This window comes from Oncorhynchus kisutch, linkage group LG5 (assembly GCF_002021735.2).
Source record: "Oncorhynchus kisutch isolate 150728-3 linkage group LG5, Okis_V2, whole genome shotgun sequence".
Classification (NCBI taxonomy): Eukaryota; Metazoa; Chordata; class Actinopteri; order Salmoniformes; family Salmonidae; genus Oncorhynchus; species Oncorhynchus kisutch.
The window spans coordinates 55,200,974-55,224,115 of NC_034178.2; the positions used below are offsets into that span (position 1 = coordinate 55,200,974).

Consider the following 23,142-nt stretch of genomic DNA (forward strand, 5'->3'; position numbering starts at 1 on the left):
CTCTCTGAAACTCATTTAGACCTTTGATGATACAGTGGTAGCAATACATGGTTATAACATCTACCAAAAAGACAGAAATGCCAACGGAGGCAGTGTTGCAGTGTCTATATTCAGAACCACATTACTGTAAAGCTGAGACATGATCTAATGTTAAATACTGTTGAAGTAATATGGCTACAGGTTCATCTCCCTCACCTAAATCCCATTCTTGTGGGAAGCTGCTATAGACCACCAAGTGCTAACTGTCAGTATCTGGTTAATATGTGTGAAATGCTTGATAATGTATGTGATATGAATAGGGAGGTATATTTTCTGGGTGATTTAAATATTGAATGGCTATCATCAAGCTGCTCACTCAAGAAAAAACTTCAAACTGTAACCAATGCCTGCAACCTGGTTCAGATTGTCAGTCAACCTACCAGGGTAGTTACAAACAGCACAGGAATTAAATCATCAACATGTATTGATCACATCTTTACTAATGCTACAGAAATGTGCTCGAAAGCAGTATCCAAATCCATAGGATGTAGTGATCACAATATAATAGCCATATCTAGGAAAACCAAAGTTCCAAAAGCTGGGCCTAATATTGTGTATGAGAGGTCATGCAATATGTTTTGTAGTGATTCATATGTTGATGATGTAAATAATATTTTCTGGTCTGTGGTGTGTAATGATGAGCAACCAGAAGCTGCACTTGAAACATTTATGAAATTGCTTATTCCAGTTACTAATAAGCCCGCAGCCATCTAAGAAAATGACTGTAAATACTGTTAAATCCACTTGGATTGATGAGTAATTGAAAAATTGTGTGGTTGAGAGGGATGAGGCAAAAGGTATGGCAAATAAGTCTGGCAGCCCAACTGATTGGCAAACGTACTGCAAATTAAGAAATTGTCACACCTTGATCTGTTTCACCTGTCTTTGTGATTGTCTCCAGGTGTCGCCCATCTTCCCCATAATCCCCTGTGTATTTATACCTGTGTTCTCTGTTTGTCAGTTAGTTTTGTTCGTAGAACCTACCAGCATTTGTTTCCCTGCTCCTGCCTGTTTTCTGTTTTCTATTCCTTCCCAGTTTTGACCAGTCTGCCCACCCTGTGACTGCCTGTCGTTTTGTACCTTACCCCACCGTTCTGGATGATTGACCCCTGCCTGCCTTGACCTGTCTTTCGCCTGTGCATGTGATTGTAATAAACTCGTCACTTCTACACTGTCTGCATCTGGGTCTTACCTAAACGTGATAGAAGTCGTGACTAAACTAAATAAAAATAAAGATAAATTATACTATGAAACAAATATCAATTATTTAAAGATGTATAGTATTATGCTTTGGAGCACCTTAAATTACATTTTGGGGAAAAAGGCCAACTCAGCTCCACCATTCATTGAATCAGATGGCTCATTCATCACAAAGCCCACTGATATTACCAACTGCTTTATTAATTTTTAATTGGCAAGATAAGCAAACTTAGGGTTGACATGCCAGCAACAAATGCTGACACCACACATCCAAGTATATCGGACCAAATTATGAAAGACAAGAATTTAACTTTTGAATTCCGTAAAGTAACTGCGGAAGAGGTGAAACTATTATTGTTGTCTATCAACATCCACCGGGGTCTGCCAATCTGGATGGAAAATTACTGAGGATAATAGCAGATGATATTGCCACTCCTATTTGCCACACCTTCAATTTAAGCCTACTAGAAAATGTGTGTGCCCTCAGGCATGGAGGGAAGCTAAAGTCATTCCGCTACCCAAGAATAGTAAAGCCAGATGTGTTTGACCAGATACAATGCTATTTCACAGTAAACAAATTGATAACAGACTTTCAGCACACTTACAGGGAAGGACACTCAACAAGTACAGCACTTACACAAATGACTGATGGTTGGCTGAGAGAAATTGATGATAAAATGATTATGGGGGCTGTCTTGTTAGACTTCAGTGCAGCTTTGACATTATCGATCATAGTCTGGTCCTGGATAAACTTATGTGTAATGACTTTACACCCCCTGCTATAATGTGGAGAAAGAGTTTCTTGTCTAACAGAACACAGAGGGTGTTCTTTAATTGAAGCCTCTCAAACACAATCCAGGTAGAATCAGGAATTCCACAGCTACCCCTTGCTTTTTAAAAATGTTCATAACGACATGCCACTGACTTTGAGTAAAGCCAGAGTGTCTATGTATGGGGATGAGTCAACACTATACACGTCAGCTACTACAGCGATGGCCACGAAAAAGGATAATACAGTGACACCGATGCGGCCTGCTAACAAGGACTGCAGGCCTCCCCCCCTCTTTTTCTGTGGCCGATGTGAGTAAGACATTTAAACTTGTTAATCCTCGCAAGGCTGCTGGCCCAGATAGCATCCCTAGCCATGTCCTCAGAGCATGCACAAACCAGCTGGCTGGTGTGTTTACGGACATATTCAATCGTCCCCCGTCCCAGTCTGCTGTCCCCACATACTTCAAGATGGCCACCATTGTTTCTGTACCCAAGAAGGCAAAGGTAACTGAACTAAATTACTATTGCCCCGTAGCACTCACTTCTGTCATCATGAAGTGCTTTGAGAGACTAGTCAAGGATCATATCACCCCACCTTACCTGCTACCCTAGACCCACTTCAGTTTGCATACCGCCCCAACAGGTCCACAGACGATGCAATTGTCACCACACTGCACACTGCCCTATCCCATCTGGACAAGAGGAATACCTACGTAAGAATGCTGTTTTACAACTACAGCTCAGCATGCAACACCATAGTACCCTCCAAGCTCATCATTAAGTTGGAGGCCTTGGGTTTCAACCCCGCCCTCTGCAATTGGGTCTTGGATTTTCTGACAGGCCGCCCCCAGGTGGCGAAGGTAGGAAACAACATCTCCACTTCGCTGACCCTCAACACTGAGGCCTCATATGGGTATGTTCTCAGCCCCCTCCTGTTCTCCCTGTTCACCCATGACTGCGTGACCATGCACGCCTCCAACTCAATCATCAAGTTTGCAGACGACACAACAGTAGTAGGCTTGATTACCAACAACGCCCTCGGAGTATGGTGTCAGGAAAATAACCTCTCACTCAACATCAACAAAACAAAGGAGATGATTGTGGACTTCAGGAAACAGCAGAGGGAGTACCCCCCTATCCACATTGAAGGGACAGTAGTGGAGAAGGTGGAACATTTTAAATTCCTCGGCGTACACGTCACAGACAAACTGAAATGTTCCACCCACACAGATAGTGTGGTGAAGAAGGAAGAAGGCACAACAGCGCCTCTTCAACCTCAGGAGACTGAATAAATTTGTCGTGTCACCTAAAACCCTGACAAACTTTTACAGATGCACAATTGAGAGCATCCTGTTGGGCTGTATCACCGCCTGGTACGGCAACTGCACCGCCCTCAACCACAAGGCTCTCCAGAGGGTGGTGAGGTCTGCACAACGCATCACCGTGGGCAAACTACCTGCCCTCCAGGACACCTACACCACCCGATGTCACAGGAAGGCCAAAAATATAATCAAGGACAACAACCACCTGAGCCACTGCCTGTTCACTCCGCTACCATCCAGAAGGTGAGGTCAGTACAGGTGCATCAAAGCTGGGACCGAGAGACTGAAAAACAGCTTCAATCTCAAGGCTATCAGACTGCTGAACAGCAATCACTAACTCAGAGAGACTGCTGCCTACATAGAGACTCACTAGTCCCTTTAAACAATGCCACTTTAATAATGTTTACATATCTTACATTACTCATCTCAAATGTATATACTGCATCTTATACCATCTATTGCATCTTGCCAATTACGCTCAGCCATCACTCATCCATATATCTATATATACATATTCTTATTCCATCCGTTTAGATTTGTGTGTATTAGGTAGAAGTTGGGGAATTGTTAAATTACTTGTTAGATATTAATCTACTGTCGGAACTAGAAGCACAAGCATTTCGCTACACTGACATTAACATCTGCCAACCATGGGAATGTGACCAATAAAATTGTATTTGATTTGACTGAAATGACTGCAACACTTAATAAAGAGCTACAGTCAGTTTCAGAATGGGTGGCAAGGAATAAGTTAGCCCTAAATATTTCTAAAACTAAAAGCGTTGTATTTGGGTCAAAACATTCATTAAACACTAAACCTCAACGAAATCTTGTAATAAATAATGTGGAAATTGAGCATAGAGCCATGACTACATGGAACTCTATTCCACATCAAGTAACTGACACAAGCAGTAAGATTTGATTTAAAAAACAGATGAAAGAAAACACCTTTTGGAACAGCAGGGACTGTGAAGCAACACAAACATACTGTAGACACACACACACACACACACTGATTTAGTACTGTAGATATGTGGTAGTGGTGGATTTAGTACTGTAGATATGTGGTAGTCGTGGAGAGGGGCATGAGGGCACACGTTGTGTGAGGGCACAGGTAGCTGGTCTGTCCTAATATAATAGAGACAGGAGATCTAGCTGGTCTATCATATTACAATAGAAAGGGTAGAACTAGCTGGTCTTTCATAATATAATAGAGGCAGTAGATCTAGCTGGTCTGTCATAATATAATAGAGACAGTAGATCTAGCTGGTCTGTCATAATATAATACAGACAGTAGATCTAGCTGGTCTGTCATAATATAGTAGAGACAGTACATCTAGCTGGTCTGTCATAATATAATACAGACAGTAGATCTAGCTGGTCTGTCATAATATAGTAGAGACAGTACATCTAGCTGGTCTGTCATAATATAATTTAGACAGTTGATCTAGCTGGTCTGTCATAATATAGTAGAGACAGTAGATCTAGCTGGTCTATCATATTACAATAGAAAGGGTAGAACTAGATGGTCTTTCATAATACAATAGAGACAGGAGATCTAGCTGGTCTGTCATAATATAACAGAGACAGTAGATCTAGCTGGTCTGTCATAATATAAAAGAGGCAGTAGATCTAGCTGGTCTGTCATAATATAATTGAGACAGTTGATCTAGCTGGTCTGTCATAATATAATAGAGACAGTAGATCTAGCTGGCCATTCATAATATAATAGAGACAGTAGATCTAGCTGATCTGTCATAATATAATAGAGACAGTAGATCTAGCTCGTCTATCATATTACAATAGAAAGGGTAGAACTAGCTTGTCTTTCATAATATAATAGAGACAGTAGATCTAGCTGGTCTATCATATTACAATAGAAAGGGTAGAACTAGCTGGTCTTTCATAATACAATAGAGACAGGAGATCTAGCTGGTCTGTCATAATATAATAGAGACAGTAGATATAGCTGGTCTGTCATAATATAATAGAGACAGTAGATCTTGCTGGTCTGTCATAATATAATTGAGACAGTTGATCTAGCTGGTCTGTCATAATATAATAAAGACGAAAGATCTAGCTGGTCTGTCATAATATAATAGAGACAGTAGATCTAGCTCGTCTATCATATTACAATAGAAAGGGTAGAACTAGCTTGTCTTTCATAATATAATAGAGACAGTAGATCTAGCTGGTCTATCATATTACAATAGAAAGGGTAGAACCAGCTGGTATTTCATAATATAATAGAGACAGTTGATCTAGCTGGTCTATCATAATATAGTAGAGACAGTAGATCTAGCTGGTCTGTCATAATATAATACAGACAGTAGATCTAGCTGGTCTGTCATAATATAATTGAGACAGTTGATCTAGCTGGTCTGTCATAATATAGTAGAGACAGTAGATCTAGCTGGTCTGTCATAATATATTAGAGACTGTAGATCTAGCTGGTCTGTCATAATGTAATAGAGACAGTGGATCTAGCTGGTCTATCATAATATAATAGAGACAGTAGAACAAGCTGGTGTATCATATTACAATAGAAAGGGTAGAACTAGCTGGTCTTTCATAATACAATAGAGACAGTAGAACAAGCTGGTGTATCATATTACAATAGAGAGGGTAGATCTAGCTGGTCTGTCATAATATGATAGAGACAGTAGATCTAGCTGGTATGTCATAATATAATAGAGGCAGTAGATCTAGCTGGTCTGTCATAATATAATAGAGACAGTAGATCTAGCTGGTCGATCATATTACAATAGAGAGGGTAGATCTAGCTGGTCTGTCATAATATAATAGAGACAGTAGATCTAGCTGGTCTATCATAATATAATTTAGACAGTAGATCTAGCTGGTCTGTCATAATATAGTAGAGACAGAAGATCTAGCTCCTATTTCTTAATACAATTGAGACTTTAGATCTAGCTGGTCTGTCATAAATAATAGAGACAATAGATTTAGCTGGTCTGTCATAATATAATAGAGACAGTAGAACTAGCTGGTCTGTCATAATATAATAGAGGCAGTAGATCTAGCTGGTCTGTCATAATACAATAGCGACAGTAGATCTAGCTGGTCTGTCATAATATAATTGAGACAGTAGAATGTACTGCATTGTGAAATATGTGAATGTACTGTAAAGTGATTGAAATTGTATTAGCTGCCTTAATATTACTGGACCCCAGAAAGAGTAGCTGCTGCCTTGGCACCAGCTAATGGGGATCCATAATAAATATAAATACAAATTGCTGCAATAGAACTAGGACATGGCTAGCCTGGTCCCAGATCTCTTTGTACTGTATTCCCATGGTTGGCATTTTAATTGATTTATTTTATTTAACCTTTACTTAATTTGTATTTATTTCACCTTGCGACCAGGCTATGACATGACTTCATCATGTATCCTCTTCCTGAAACTGACTGCACTCTATACAAATCAGTTTCATGTTTTTTATTTATATTGTAAATATTGTTTTTACATTAGATCTATATCCCATGTATATCTCTGAATAATACATGTGTTGCATATGTAGGGCCAATATATCTGAATTAATTGTTTGTGTTGCTTGTGTCTCTGAAGACTAAATGCCTTGAATGAAGTGCACATCATAATAGTCATAGTCATGGCAAATTAATTAAACACATTGCATCTAATAGGCTTTGAAGCACGACGACATTCAGGGGGGTTTAGGTGACAGAATTCATTGCAATATTTTAACAAATGGTAGGCCTACATCTGTCTGGATGTATGGGAGGGCATTAATACTCCCTCTCTAGGGTTGGTTGTGTTCGTATGGATTGGAAAGCGATTCTTGAATATAGTGTACCACATAATCTCTTGCCTTGGAATCATTGATTGGTCGTTTTCCACCAGCCTGTGGTGGCGTTTTGTACCAAACAACATGTTATATTGTGAATAATACGATTGCAGCTCCTTGGTTCTGTTATGTAAGGGTTAAACGCATCAACGTGAAGCTGGGCAGTGAAGCTGCATGCCGCGCCGCGTTTCAACCTTTTGCGCTAGAGTAGCATACCAGTCGCGCCGCCCTACTCCAAGACAGGAGATGGGGAAGACCCTGGTGTGGAAAACCGTGTGGATTCACAACATACTTGTTGATCTTCTCTATTAAAATAGAAGGGCGTCATCCTAGTCGGACTAAATCAGTGTATAGGAGGATTCTTATCTAACCAAAAGGCGGAGGAGATCCAGAGTGCCACGGAGGCAACACCGTTTGAAACGGAATGGATCACAAACCGTGCCGAGAGTAGGCTAATTAACCTAAAGCCGTTTCCTCATTTTTCCTCGGATATTTAATGTTTTCAACTCTGCCTCTCCATACGGTCTGATGAGCAAACCTAAAGTTAAGGTACGCGGGGACTGAGGCTTCTTCCATATATTCAAATAACAGGTTGTATTTGTTGTTCTCCTTTATAAACAAGTATTGCTAAATGCTTATTTGCTATTGTTATCAACGTAATATCATTATTTTTAATACGGAAATATTGTCCTGCTATATATGAATAGCATGTTAGGCTACACCAAGGATGACATTAATGGGCAACAAACACCTATTGAATGGGCAAAACGCAAAATGCAAATCAACATTGAGGAATTGTCCTTCAGAGCAGGGGAAATCGAAGGGGAATTGGTACAGCATTAAAATCCTGTATTTTTGAAGATGCATATTAGGACGTTGTGTAGCCTATATAACTCTCACATAGTCAGATCAATAGACAATTACAGATACATTTGGTTATTTCGGTTTCCAACCATGGTTGATGAATCCACAATATTGACATCCTGGGAAAAACAGGCCAGGTAGAAGACGATATTTTATGTATTTGATTTGATTTCTATTTAACCTTTATTTAACTAGGTAAGTCAGTTAAGAACAAATTCTTATTTACAATGACGGCCTTCCAAAAGGCAAAAGTCCCCATGGGGGCCTGGGATTAAAAATACAATATAAATATGGGACAAAACACACATCACAACAAGAGACAACACAACACTACATAAACTGAGACCTAAGGCAGCTACACTATGTGTATTAAAGTAGTCAAAAGTTTGGGATTTGGTCCCATATTCCTAGCATGCAATGATTACATCACAGCCAAGTCACCCGTGACACAAGTCAGTATTAGACTGAGGACTTTGGGAGATGACATGGAAACCTGCCACTAGGGGACCCCTGATTCCAATGGTTGCAAGTTCAAATCCAGGCTCTGATTCCAAAGGTAGCAAGTTTGAATCCTTGATAGAAAGTAATTATTTATATTTTTGTTTTATGCCTATCCAAAAATGTAACCCTTACCTTAGCCATTCAGAGTTAATGCCTAACCTTAGCCATTCAGAGTTAATGCCTAACCTTAGCCATTCAGAGTTAATGCCTAACCTTAGCCATTCAGAGTTAATGCCTAACCTTAGCCATTCAGAGTTAATGCCTAACCTTAGCCATTCAGAGTTAATGCCTAACCTTAGCCATTCAGAGTTAATGCCTAACCTTAGCCATTCAGAGTTAATGCCTAACCTTAGCCATTCAGAGTTAATGCCTAACCTTAGCCATTCAGAGTTAATGCCTAACCTTAGCCATTCAGAGTTAATGCCTAACCTTAGCCATTCAGAGTTAATGCCTAACCTTAGCCATTCAGAGTTAATGCCTAACCTTAGCCATTCAGAGTTAATGCCTAACCTTAGCCATTCAGAGTTAATGCCTAACCTTAGCCATTCAGAGTTAATGCCTAACCTTAGCCATTCAGAGTTAATGCCTAACCTTAGCCATTCAGAGTTAATGCCTAACCTTAGCCATTCAGAGTTAATGCCTAACCTTAGCCATTCAGAGTTAATGCCTAACCTTAGCCATTCAGAGTTCATGCCTAACCTTAGCCATTCAGAGTTCATGCCTAACCTTAGCCATTCAGAGTTAATGCCTAACCTTAGCCATTCAGAGTTAATGCCTAACCTTAGCCATTCAGAGTTAATGCCTAACCTTAGCCATTCAGAGTTAATGCCTAACCTTAGCCATTCAGAGTTAATGCCTAACCTTAGCCATTCAGAGTTCATGCCTAACCTTAGCCATTCAGAGTTAATGCCTAACCTTAGCCATTCAGAGTTAATGCCTAACCTTAGCCATTCAGAGTTAATGCCTAACCTTAGCCATTCAGAGTTAATGCCTAACCTTAGCCATTCAGAGTTAATGCCTAACCTTAGCCATTCAGAGTTAATGCCTAACCTTAGCCATTCAGAGTTAATGCCTAACCTTAGCCATTCAGAGTTAATGCCTAACCTTAGCCATTCAGAGTTAATGCCTAACCTTAGCCATTCAGAGTTAATGCCTAACCTTAGCCATTCAGAGTTAATGCCTAACCTTAGCCATTCAGAGTTCATGCCTAACCTTAGCCATTCAGAGTTAATGCCTAACCTTAGCCATTCAGAGTTAATGCCTAACCTTAGCCATTCAGAGTTAATGCCTAACCTTAGCCATTCAGAGTTAATGCCTAACCTTAGCCATTCAGAGTTAATGCCTAACCTTAGCCATTCAGAGTTAATGCCTAACCTTAGCCATTCAGAGTTAATGCCTAACCTTAGCCATTCAGAGTTAATGCCTAACCTTAGCCATTCAGAGTTAATGCCTAACCTTAACCATTCAGAGTTAATGCCTGTACTTAACCTTAAACATTTTGAGTTCATGCCTAAAGTTAACCTTAAATACTTCAACATTTGTCACTTGGAACAAACTGAAATTTGACATTTGAGAAACGTGAATGAACGTCTAATTCCGACATGAGAATGTCTAATTCCGTCGTGGTAGTACATCAACCTTGTGACTCTACAAACTTGTTGGATGCATTTGCTGTTTGTTTTGGTTGTGTTTCAGATAATTTTGTGTTCAATAGAAATTATTGGTAAATATTGTATTGTGTCATTTTGGAGTCACTTTTATTGTAAATAAGAATCTAATATGTTTCTAAACACTTCTAAATGAATGCGAAGCTACCATGATTACAGATAGTCCTGAATGAATCGCGAATAATGATGAGTGAGAAAGTTACAGAAGCACAAATATCATACCCCCAAGACATGCCAACCTCTCACCATTTAAAAAACAGGGGAAGTTAGCTTTTTGGGGGGGGGGGGGGGGGATATTTATTCCTCTGTAACTTTCTCACTCATCATTATTCACAATTATTTCAGAATTATCCGTAATCATTGTATCAGGATTATCCGTAATCATGGTAGCAGTATTATCTCAAAACCGAAGTGCTGGACTACAGAGTCAAAACAACAGTAAATGTGTCACTGTCCTAATACTTTTGGAGCTCACTGTACATATTGCAGAGAGCAAATAAATTGTGTAACTTCTTTGACACAACAGTATTGATGTAGGACTTGATTGTCTGGAACGGAAAATACAGTAGTCCAGCACATTTTTTGTATCTTCAAGACAAAGGATAGGCCTACATCCTATCCATGCATGTACTGTGCATGTTAATGTGTTCTGTTCAGTTGTTGAACATTGCTGCTTTGATTTTGAACCATAATTTGAATACAAATGCATGCAAATGGTTGATTAGTGAGGGAGGGACAGAGCATGCCGAAACATCCATATTCAACCGACATTGTGGATCCTTCCCCTGGTACTGTATGGCTCTGTGATCATCCAAAGCATTCCATATACAACAGAGCAGGCTACTGAAAGACAGGGTGGGAAGTGATGGTTTGTTTTGATTTGGGAAGTCGTTATAAACGGTTAGAGAAAACGTCTTGTCTGAGTTGTAGAGGGACACCATTAAAACACCAGATTTAGGAAAGGCCTGCCATAGTAGCTTTCAGTTCTGTCATAAGCCTACCTTATACAGTATATGTATTCAGTTCTTCGGCATGGTTGAAAATGGCTTTCTCAGTCCCAAACGTCTCTAGGCTATTATTTCTTCAAGGAAAAATGGGTTTGCATGACTACAGAGTTTTGGGTATTATGGCTCTATCACTTATGAACTGCTTTTGTAGGTGTTATAGACAGGTTGGTTGTTCAGCAACAGAACCAGCGGGTGTCCAACTATGGGGAAAAACAGACGGGTTGGCTTAGAATGCTGACAACATGTAACCTATATTTAGTCTCCAATGTTTATTGAAAACATAAATACATTTGCACAATGAGCACTTGTTGTCTCTCAAATACATCATTACAGTTGATGGTTAGATAGCTAGCGAATTGTATCCATATTAGCATAAACATAAGATCAGTCAAAACAAGACATGGTATCAAGAACAAGATAAAACTTGCTGAAAGGGCCACCTACAATGTCCTATATGGCAGCTCTTTGTCATTGTTGCTAGCTATCTGGCCATCCAGAATCACAACACATGGACTTCTGCCCTATTGAATCGCGTGCATAATTTTCGTGACATTGTCAACTAACCAGTCTGTACAGCCAGGGGTGTAAAGTACTTAAGTAAAAATACTTTAAAGTACTACTTAAGTCGTTTTTTTGTGGTATCTGTCTTGTCTTAATTTATTTAATTCACTATTTATATTTTTTCCAACTTTTACTTTTACTTCACCACAATCCTAAAGAAAAGAATGTAAGTTTTACTCCATACATTTTCCCTGACACTCAAAAGTACTCGTTACATTTTGAATGCTTAGCAGGACAGGAAAATGGTTAAATTCACAAATGTAGCAATCCCTGGTCATCCCTACTGCCTCTGATCTGGCAGACTCACTGAACACAAATGCTTCATTTGTAAATTATGTCTTAGTGTTGGAGTGTGCCCTGACTATCTGTAGATATAAAAAACAAGAACATTGTGTCATTTGGTTTGCTTAATATAAGCAATTTGAAGGGATTTATACTTTTACTTTTGAAACTTAAGTATATTTAAAACCAAATACTTTTAGACTTTTACACAAGTAGTATCTTACCGGGTGAGTCATTTTCTATTAAGGTATCTTTACTTTTACTCTAGTATGACAATTGGGTATTTTTTCCACAACTCTACAGCAACATGAACAGTGTACCATTAAATATTTAGAAGCATGCTTATTTTCCCCAAGTGAACTCGCCCTGGTTCCTCTCACGCAGTCGAGTGAACAGCGCACGCTGTCGTTTCAGCACCAGTGCAGAGTGGACATCGCTCACTTGAGCCGCTGCCACGTCCCCACTCACTATTCAGAAAAAGCGTGTGGACAGGACAGCACTCTCAGTCTGAGTGTATTACCATCATCTTTCTATTCACTCTTTTAGCATGGAGAACTGTTCTGACTATAGGTCACTGTGACTGCCTGGGCTAACGGCTCTATTTTAAAATCTTGTCATTGACATTTTTCATATTCTCATTCTCCTCTCTTTTTTTCCCTCCTTCTTCCCCCAGATTCAAGGATGAAAGAAAACAAGCACAAATGTAGACTGTAACTTTTCCCCATCCGGATCTTGCCTGTTGGACAAATTGGAACTCGGTGGAACTCTCGTTAGTTCAAAATGGAGAAATCCTCAACGGGATTGAATAAGAATGGCTCGCGATCGACCGCATCACTACCCCCGGAACCGGCGTACATAATCCACAGCAAGTCATGCTACCGCCGGGTAAGGCTCAACGTTGGGGGTCTTCCACATGAGGTCCTCTGGCGAACGTTGGATAGGTTACCACGCACCCGGTTAGGGAAACTACGAGACTGCAACACCCACGACTCACTCATGGAGGTATGTGACGACTACAACTTGGATGAGAACGAGTACTTTTTCGACCGGCACCCAGGGGCGTTCACGTCCATTTTGAACTTCTACCGGACCGGTAAGCTCCACATGATGGAGGAGATGTGCGCCCTGTCGTTTAGTCAGGAGCTGGACTACTGGGGCATAGATGAGATCTACCTGGAGTCCTGTTGCCAGGCCAGGTACCACCAGAAGAAAGAACAGATGAACGAGGAGCTCAAAAGAGAGCAAGACACCTTGAATGACAGAGAGGGAGAAGAGTTCGACAACACGTGTTGTGCTGAGAAACGAAAGAAACTCTGGGACCTTCTGGAAAAGCCCAGTTCGTCTGTCGCAGCTAAGGTAACCTTTAATTCTACATATCACATGTGGACAGTATGCATTTAACTTGTTTATCATGACTTATTTTTATTGATAAAAATGCACCACGTTATAGCAGTGGTAGAGAGAGAGAGAGAGAGATAGAGAGGGAGAGAGAGAGACAGAGAGAGAACTGATTAATTAAACATGTGTGACTATTGACTAAATTAATCAGAATTAGGAAAGTCAATCAGAAAACAGTCATAGCTTCTGTGCGGTCATGATGGGTTTATTTATATTAGGGCCTTATCAGGCCTGCTGAAATACAATCACTATTCCTTTGCTGTGTTACATCAACGTAATACCAACCATGAGCCCCAGTCGTGATGTGATCAGGTGTAAACTGGAATGGATGAGCTCAGCCAGCATTGCTCATTACTTCTTCCTCTAAGGCCATGTCAGGAGGGCTCAGCTAGAGCTAGCTTTCTTCACGCTGCTCAGAGAGCGAGAGAGCGAGAGAGAGAGTTTTAAATAATCTTTATTGGGTCTGGGGGCCCACCACACAATAAATACTCATACAAAACCACAGTTACACATCAATTAAAAACACAACTCCAATTCCTCCTCCACAGTAACTAAACACAATAGCCTCTGAATACCCCATATACTCAAAAACAGATCAATGTTGTTGACAAGTTTATAATAGGCAAACTCAACCCTTAGTCTCGCTGCCAACATTCCCTCCAGCATTCCCACCACATCCACAGACCCCTGTCCCTGAATACTGTTCTTTCGGGTCTTCCACATCGCTAATTTTGCTGCCCCTAACGCAAAATTAAGCAACACAACTACACCCTTTTGACTGAACCTGTACATTGGCCCAAATATATACAGTTGGGAAGAGAAAACCTCTCCCAACGTTGAGAACCAATCAGTTCAATCATCCTGACCAACCTGGGACACAGTAAAAACAGATGTGCCAGAGATTCAGACTCGGCACAGAATGGACACCCCTCCCCAACAGTAGGGTCCAGGTGTACCAGATGCATGTTGGTGGCTATAGCTCCATGTATTATCCTCCATTGGAGGTCAGCTGTCCTCTTATCAATAGGCAGTTTGTATAATGATCGCCAACAGCCTTTTGGAGAGGCACCTGGACCAAGCACACCCGCCCACCTCATCGATTTTACCCCTTCCAGGGAAGAGGCATGGGACACCTTTACACATATTCTGTACCTGGCCTTCTTTCCCACCTCCTTGAACTCCCCCAGCTCCAGGGTATCGAAGGAAAACAGCATCCCCACATCCTCCTCGAATGCCCCCATCGCAGCACTAACAATCAGTGCAGGGAACACATAATCCAGACCCTCCTTCCACCGATCAGAATTGGAAGTGTCAGTCACATACTGGAGATGAAGCACTGGCAAGGAGTCGCAGACCTCAGCGACGACCTTCCTCAGTAGGCGAGATGATCGGATCCCCGCTCTTTCTACCAGCTCCTCCAACGATCTGCTCCTGCTCCGCATCAGATGACCCAGCTTGGTACACCCCACGCCTAACAGGCATGAACGTAGGCTTGCTGAACCCAAAACACGGGACTGGATGGCAGTATTGTGAAAAAGAGGCTCTTCAAAAAGCCACATCCCTGGTGGCGTGCCAGCCTTACGGGACTTGACAAGGACTCTCCAAGTCTGCATAACAGACTCATAAAATGGAGTCAGGCCAGACAAATCACCCCCCTCCAGCTTTAAGAGGAAAAGGTGCTTGTCTAAGCCCAAACAGCCCGCTCTCCTCATCAATACGTAGGCTGTTTCGACCCAGCAAGAACCGTCTCTGTACAACAATCTCTGGGCTGCTTGAAGCCGGAAAGCCATGATTCTAGAGGAAATGTCCACCAGGCCTTGCCCACCCTCATGCAGTGGCAGGTGCAGGGCTGCAGCTTTAATCCAGTGTTGTCCAGACCAGAAGAAATTGACAAGAGTCCTCTGAAGCTCTTGTATCAGACCCTTTGGTGGCTGCAAAATCATTAGTCTGTGCCACAGGGTAGAGGCAGCAAGATTATTAGCTACCAGGACCCTTCCCCTATAAGACAGCTGGGGCAGCACCCATTTCCATCTTGACAGTCTGGCACACACTTTCTCAAATACACCCTCCCAGTTCTTTTTCTGAAAGACATCGGAGCCTAGAAAAACCCCCAAAGTCTTCATCGCATCTCTGCCCCACTGAAGCCCCCCTGGTAATTGTGGAGCGGACCCCGTTTGAAGCTGACCTGCCCACAGCGCTTCACTCTTTCCCCAGTTGACTCTAGCTGAGGAGGCCCCCTCATACAGCTTTAAAGCGTTTGAGAGAACCTTAACATCCTCACCCCCTGTAATAAAAACAATCACATCATCTGCATACGCAGACAGTGCTATCGTGGGACCCTTCATTACACCTGGCACAGAGAAACCAGTAAGCTTCGCTCTTAAAAAACAAAGCATTGGTTCAATCGCCAGACTATATAACTGCCCTGAAATTGGGCATCCCTGGCTGATGCCCCTTTGGACAGGGATAGGGCAACTCAAACCACCCCCCACCTTCACCATACACGAGGCCCCAGCATACAGTAAATTCATCCAAGACAAAAAAACATCCCCAAACCCAAAGGCTTTCATCGTTTTAAACAAGTACTGGTGGTCCACACGATCAAAAGCCTTCTCCTGATCCAAAGAAAGTAAACCCACATTTACATCAGACAGTTTACAAATGTCTAAAACATCTCTTATCAGAAACAAGTTGTCAAAAATAGAGCGATCAGGTACACAGTAGGACTGGTCCTTGTGGATCAATAATCCCAGATACTCTTTCAACCTGTTTGAGAGACATTTAGAAACAATTTTGTATTCAGCGCACAGAAAAGCAACAGGTCCAATTTTTTATGAGAGCCAATCCCCCCTTTTTGGCAACAGTGAAAGCACCGCACGTTGACAGGATACAGGAAGAGAACCCTCATGAAAAGATTCACACACCATTTCATAAAAATCCCCCCCAATAGACCCCCAAAAGTGCTTATAAAACTCAGATGGTAAACCATCGATGCCAGGGGCTCAGCCTGTTGAGAGCTGCATAACTGCTGTGGACAGCTCTTGCAGTGTAATTTCAGAGTCCAATGCGACTCTCTGCTCAGGTCCCAATTGAGGAAGACCGTGTAACAACTGTTCAGTACACAGAGAGTCACAAGCCTTATAGAGGGCCGAGTAGAAATCCAAGTCATGTTGACGCATTTCAATGTCATCCGTGGTCACCTTCCCATCAGGGAGACGAAGGCAGACCATCTGTTTACGTTGAAATGTCAACTGTCCTAGTTTTTTTTTTAAACGCTAGGAGCATCCATATCCTTGAGGGAAGCGAAACGAGATCTAAACAAGGCACCCTTCACTCTTTCATGCAGAAACGACCTCAGTTTATGTCTCTTGTCCTGTAAGTTCATGACTAGTCCAGGGTCATTCTGAGTGAGCAGCTTCAATTCAATAGACTTGATGTCCTGTTCAAGGGCCTGATAGTCTCTTTAACTTCAATTTGAGACAGAGCAGTATAATGTTGACAAAATACTTGTATTTGGGCCTTCCCAACCTCCCACCATTGTCTCAAGGACTCAAAATTCCCTTTCGTAACCCTCCATTTTTCACAAAACAACAAAAACCTGTCACAAAACATGACATCATGTAACAATTTAACATTAAAATACCAGTAAGGTGATGACCTTTGTGGACAGGACAAGTGAATATCAACAGTAACAATATGATGATCAGAGAAACCCATAGGAGTAATGGCACACTTTCCAACATTACTACAGTATTGCTCAGATACATACAACCTGTCTAACCTTGCTGCACTGACATGACCTTCATACATTTTTTGCCATGTGTACTGCCTAACTTTTGCATTCCTTACTCTCCACACATCAGAAAGCTCAAACTCAGTTAATAGGCCAGACATGCAAGTGGCTGACCGCAGGTAAGGTTCTTCAGCGGTGCGATCAACAGTAAAATCCACTGTACAGTTCCAGTCACCCCCTAAAACCATACACCCCTCTTGATCACACTGTCTTGAGGTTTCCTTTATTTGATCAAATATAGCAATATGCTCTCTACCCTCATTAGGAGCATAAACATAAAAAAAATAACTAAAAAAACATAACATCCACCTTGACCAATAAAACTCGACCCTTGACAATCTCTGTTGTAGATACCACAGTCACCCCTAAACCTGAGGAAAACAAGATTGCCACCCCAGCACTGAAATTAGTACCATGACTGAGTACATGCTGCCCCTCCCACCACATACCCCAGTCAACCTCATTTTCCTCATCACTATGTGTCTCCTGTAGGAAAACTACCTTAAGCCTTTTCTGTTTTATTACTTCTAATACCCAAGCCCTCTTATTCCTGTCCCTTCCCCCATTAATATTGAGAGAACCTACCGTTAGTACCTCCATATAGAAAAGAGAAAAGAAAAGCAGAAGAAACCACAGAGAAACCAAGGAGAAAAAAGACACCCTATGAAGCATGAAGCATGATCCTCATCATTGTTTTAATCTTCTCTTATTAACCTGACCACGTCTCCCACCACCTTTTGCTGCTGCAGCAGCAGTAATACATTTCCTCAAGTGAAACCGCTTCTTCTCACTCAATTGGTCTAACCCCACCGTCTTCTGTAACATCACAGCTGACCTCACAAACTTATCAACATCAAAATAATCTGCCAATTTGACAGATTTCCCAAAAGTCTGATCCAGAAACTAATTTACCTCCTCTAGATCGTAAATTGAGTCCTCACCAGCAGCTATCATATCAAAAGAGATATCAATATCCTTCTCCTGATCCTCAGCTGAGACCACAGACAACTGACTCCCCTCTACCACATCCCTTTCAACACTCCCCACTTGCACCTCATTACTCGTACCAGGCATCTCCTCCACTACCTGGGAGACTAGCCCCACCTGAACCTCATTACTCGTAGTGGGCATCTCCTTCACTACCTGGGAGCCTAGCTCCACATGAACCCCAGCACTCGTAGTGGGCATCTCCTCCACTACCTGGGAGCCTAGCTCCACATGAAAACCCTCCTGTACCTCATTACTCGTAGTGGGCATCTCCTCCACTCCCTGGGAGCCTAGCTCCACATGAACACCCTCCTTTACCCCAGCACTCGTACTGGGCACCTCCTCCACTACATGGGAGCCTAGCTCCACATGAACCCCCTCCTTTACCCCAGCACTCGTACTGGGCACCTGCTCACCAGTCTGAGGAACTGGCTCTTAAGATACATCCTTACCTTCTACAACAATACTTTTCTGCTGCATAACATTTCCCTCTAATGCAAGTTGCAACTCCGTGCCCTCAACACAGATAACTTGTTCCTCAACAACAGGTGCTTGTGGCTGCTCTACCGCTGTCGGTCCACCTCTCCCTACATCAGTGGGTCCAGTCGTTACGATGACCACCTGCGCCCCTCCCTATGCCTTCTCCCTTTTCGGGCAAGCATGTCGCTTATGACCAATATCCCCACACTCAAAACACTGTTGACTACCCGTACTAGCATAAGCCATATACATTCTATTGTCATACTTGATTTTAAACAATAACTCTAAAGTCTGCTCCGGTGAGTCCAAAACATAAACACCTGTCGCCGAAATGACATAACCTGTTTCAACGCCGGGTGTTTGCAACGGGACAACCTTAATTGAACTGGCGAACTTCCCAAAGCGCAATAACTCGCGCTCCAATGGCTCATTTGGAATAAACGGAGGTACATTTGAAATCGTTACCCTTGTTGACGGAGAAAAAAAGCAGCGTAACTTGAATAAACATTCCTTTAAGAAGTACGCCATGCTCAACCATCCGATCAACCAGACACTCTTCTTTAAGAAGTACGCCATGCTCAACCATCTGATCAACCAGACACTCTTCTTTAAGAAGTACGCCATGCTCAACCATCCGATCAACCAGACACTCTTCTTTAAGAAGTACGCCATGCTCAACCATCCGATCAACCAGACACTCTTCTTTAAGAAGTACGCCATGCTCAACCATCCGATCAACCAGACACTCTTCTTTAAGAAGTACGCCATGCTCAACCATCCGATCAACCAGACACTCTTCTTTAAGAAGTACACCATGCTCAACCATCCGATCAACAAGACACTCTTCTTTAAGAAATACACCATGCTCAACCATACGATCAACAAGACACTCTTCTTTAAGAAATACACCATGCTCAACCATACGATCAACCAGACACTCTTCTTTAAGAAATACACCATGCTCAACCATCCGATTAACAAGACACTCTTCTTTAAGAAATACACCATGCTCAACCATCCGATCAACCAGACACTCTTCTTTAAGAAGTACACCATGCTCAACCATCCGATCAACAAGACACTCTTCTTTAAGAAATACACCATGCTCAACCATACGATCAACCAGACACTCTTCTTTAAGAAATACACCATGCTCAACCATACGATCAACCAGACACTCTTCTTTAAGAAATACACCATGCTCAACCATCCGATTAACAAGACACTCTTCTTTAAGAAATACACCATGCTCAACCATCCGATCAACAAGACACTCTTCTTTAAGAAGTACACCATGCTCAACCATCCGATCAACAAGACACTCTTCTTTATGAAATCCACCATGCTCAACAATCCGATCGACAAGACACTCTTCTTTAAGAAGTACGCCATGCTCAACCATCCGATCAACAAGACACTCTTCTTTAAGAAATACACCATGCTCAACCATCTGATTAACAAGACACTCTTCTTTAAGAAATACCACCACCGCTTTATTCATCCGGGATGCATAAGCAACATTCTCATAGCCTACCTTCTCTCCTACGGTGACCAGAAACTCCTGCACCGTGACAGTAGCTTCAGTAACACACCTAAAGTCGTGCCGAAGTGACAGGGACGGCGTCCCCATTCGGGCTGCCTTCCCCGCCAAAATCAGGGTAATTTCGATACGAAAAACAAATACTTAATTCTATCACAAGAAAAATAATAACCTTAATCATGCACAGAAGAAAACCAAAAAAAGACACCAAGAAATAGAAAACCGAAAGAAAGTTGTGAATATCTAACTCTCCACAAAACACGCAGTCCTTCGCTCATACAATTCCCAGCATGCACCAAACACTCCCAGCATGCAGAGAGAGAGACGGAGAGAAGTGGAGAGGTACAGAGATGGAGAGACAGAGACAAACAGTAGGTATAGGTATTGAGTACACACAGCAGAACACTGAATATTTCCTGGAGAAGCGACCTGGGGGAACAGAGCAAAGAAGTGTGTCTCTCACTCCCACCTGGTTCTTAGCTGGACTGGAGGGATCAAACATAATCCTCCCTCCTGCTAATGACATTTAAAGGGTTAGTAGTACGCACTGCCTTGTTTGCAGACTTGGGTTCAAATTATATTTGAAATCTTTCAAGTACTTAAGCTGTGCTTGATTAAATGTGCCTGGCACAATGGAATAGGCCCGAAAGTGCAAACCCCATCCCATTTGGCAGGTTCAAGCTAATTAAAAGTATTTGAAAGATTCTCCCTCCACCACCCCTTCTCATGATGTCAAAAGGAGCACACACTTGTAAAGGGGTTACCATGAATTTGACAGTAGCTTACAGGCAGCTCGGTGGGAAGTAAAATTCTGTATTTCATATTAGAGTACTTATAATGTACAGTAATATAAATGCAGTATCAAAGCAAGTACTGTGTAAGGACACACAGTACAAAACCATACAATTGGCTGTATTATACTGTAAAAAATGTTATAAAAATGTAAATACTACCATAATTGGAATGAATGAATGAAATCCATTGGGGGGAGGGGTTAGAATTTCACAGTATTTTCCTGTAATTACAAGAGGTTGTTGCAAGCAGGTTGGCTGTTAGGTAAAGTGTTTACACATTACACTATGTTACAGTACATACAGTACCAGTCAAAAGTTTGGACACACCTACTCATTCCAAGGTTTTCCTTTATTTACACTATTTTCTGCATTGTAGAATAATAGTGAAGACATCAAAACTATGAAATAACGCATGAGGAATAATGTAGTAACCAAAATATAACCAAAATATATTATATATTTGAGATTCTTCAAAGTTGCCACCCTTTGCCTTGATGACAGCTTTGCACACTCTTGGCATTCTCTCAACCAGATTCACCTGGAATGCTTTTCCAACAGTCTTGAAGGAGTTCCCAAATATGCTGAGCACTTGTTTGCTGCTTTTCCTTCACTCTGCGGTCCAACTCGATGCAACATATATAGCCTCGTACAAGGCATGCCTCAAAATATGTTATTGAGCCAGAAACAACAATACCATACACCCACTAGTGGTCAAAAGTTTTTTTGCGCGCCAAAGTTATGGTACGGTACTGTATTATGTGCGGTGGAATTACAGTACCATTCGAAATACAGCAATGTTTTGCTCCGCCCACATCATTTTCCCACAATGCTTTAGAATTTACAGTTTGCTGCAGTAAAACGTTTCAGAGTATTTTACTGTTGATAATACCCTAAATTAGCACACACTGCTTTATTGTGCGGCCTGTAGCTGTTCTTGCCTTGTTTTTGAAATAGAATTAGAGCAGGAGTCGATGTCGCTGCTGAAGCTTTATAGGAGGTAGCTACGCTACTGTATATGTGAGGGCTGTCAGTACTTTACAAACAGACCGTGGAGTAGATGAGATCAGTGAGTATAGTGTATCAGCGTAATGACTCGTTCACATAGGCATCAAGGAGATGCAAAATCAATGTTTATCAGGTTAACTTGAGGTTATGTTGTAGTGCTACTATAAGATTGTAAGTAGGTTGATCTTATACCGTTCTGTCTTAGTTATTCTGACATTGGCGATTGACCTCTCTTCAATCACCTCTTCAATTAATAAGTCAATGGAGAAACTTCAGGCTGGTCAAATTCCCTACCTAATTAGACATTATTGATATCTTGTAAGCTATTGATATTAGAAGTATTGAAATCTCTATCATGAGGACTAGATTTTTTTACACCAGTACTTCCTTCGAGGGCAGGCTGACTGTGTAGTTAACAACCCATTGACGTAATTTCTTGATGTAATGCCTGGCTGCAGCGCTTTCAGTCAGATAGCCGTTTGGCCATACTGGAAATGTATGTCACTCCTCGGAGTCTCTGGAGATTGTAATGTTGCCTGGACGATGTGTGTGCCAGGAAAAATGGCAGCCTCTACACAATATGTGGGAGTGTTTATCGATTCCTAATTAGTTTAAAAGGACAAATTAAAACCACAGACCGACACTACTAAAAGCATTAATACAGCTGATGCATTTCTCCTACCAACCTTGTTTCAGTTGGCAAACTGTGTACACTGTGGGCATGTTGAGTTGAGTCTCACCAGCACCTTAAGCCCCAAGCCCTTCTGCTTGACTTCACCTGTGTCCCTGTGAACGTACCACTCTCCTTGGCTAATGGTGTGATCATCGAACACACACACACACACACACATTCGCACACACACACAGCTAACCTTGTGGGGACACACAATTCAGTCCCATTTAAAATCCTATTTTCACTAACCCCTAAACCTAACCCTATCCCATACTCTTACCCTAACCTTAACCTTAACCCTAACCTTAACTGAAAAACCTAACCCTAAACCTAACCCTAGTTCCTAACCTTAAAACTAACTTTAGCTCCTAACCCTAACCCCTTAATGTAATTCTAACCCTAACACTAATTAGAACCTTAACCCTAAACACCCT

At 41.7% G+C, this 23,142-nt stretch overlaps 1 protein-coding gene across 1 annotated transcript; it reads left to right on the forward strand.

Annotated features, from left to right (window-relative positions):
* The first annotated feature begins 7,378 nt into the window (after positions 1-7,378).
* On the forward strand, positions 7,379-13,439 carry LOC116374116 (potassium voltage-gated channel subfamily B member 1-like). Its single transcript, XM_031823906.1, has 2 exons — positions 7,379-7,705; positions 12,712-13,439. The coding sequence occupies exon 2, from the start codon at positions 12,819-12,821 to the stop codon at positions 13,437-13,439; it is 621 nt and encodes a 206-aa protein (XP_031679766.1). The 5' UTR covers positions 7,379-7,705; positions 12,712-12,818.
* Positions 13,440-23,142: the final 9,703 nt, after the last annotated feature.

Bases quoted from the DNA above. Each gene is read 5' to 3' on its own strand.
- LOC116374116 (XM_031823906.1), top strand. From the start codon at position 12,819: ATGGAGAAATCCTCAACGGGATTGAATAAGAATGGCTCGCGATCGACC.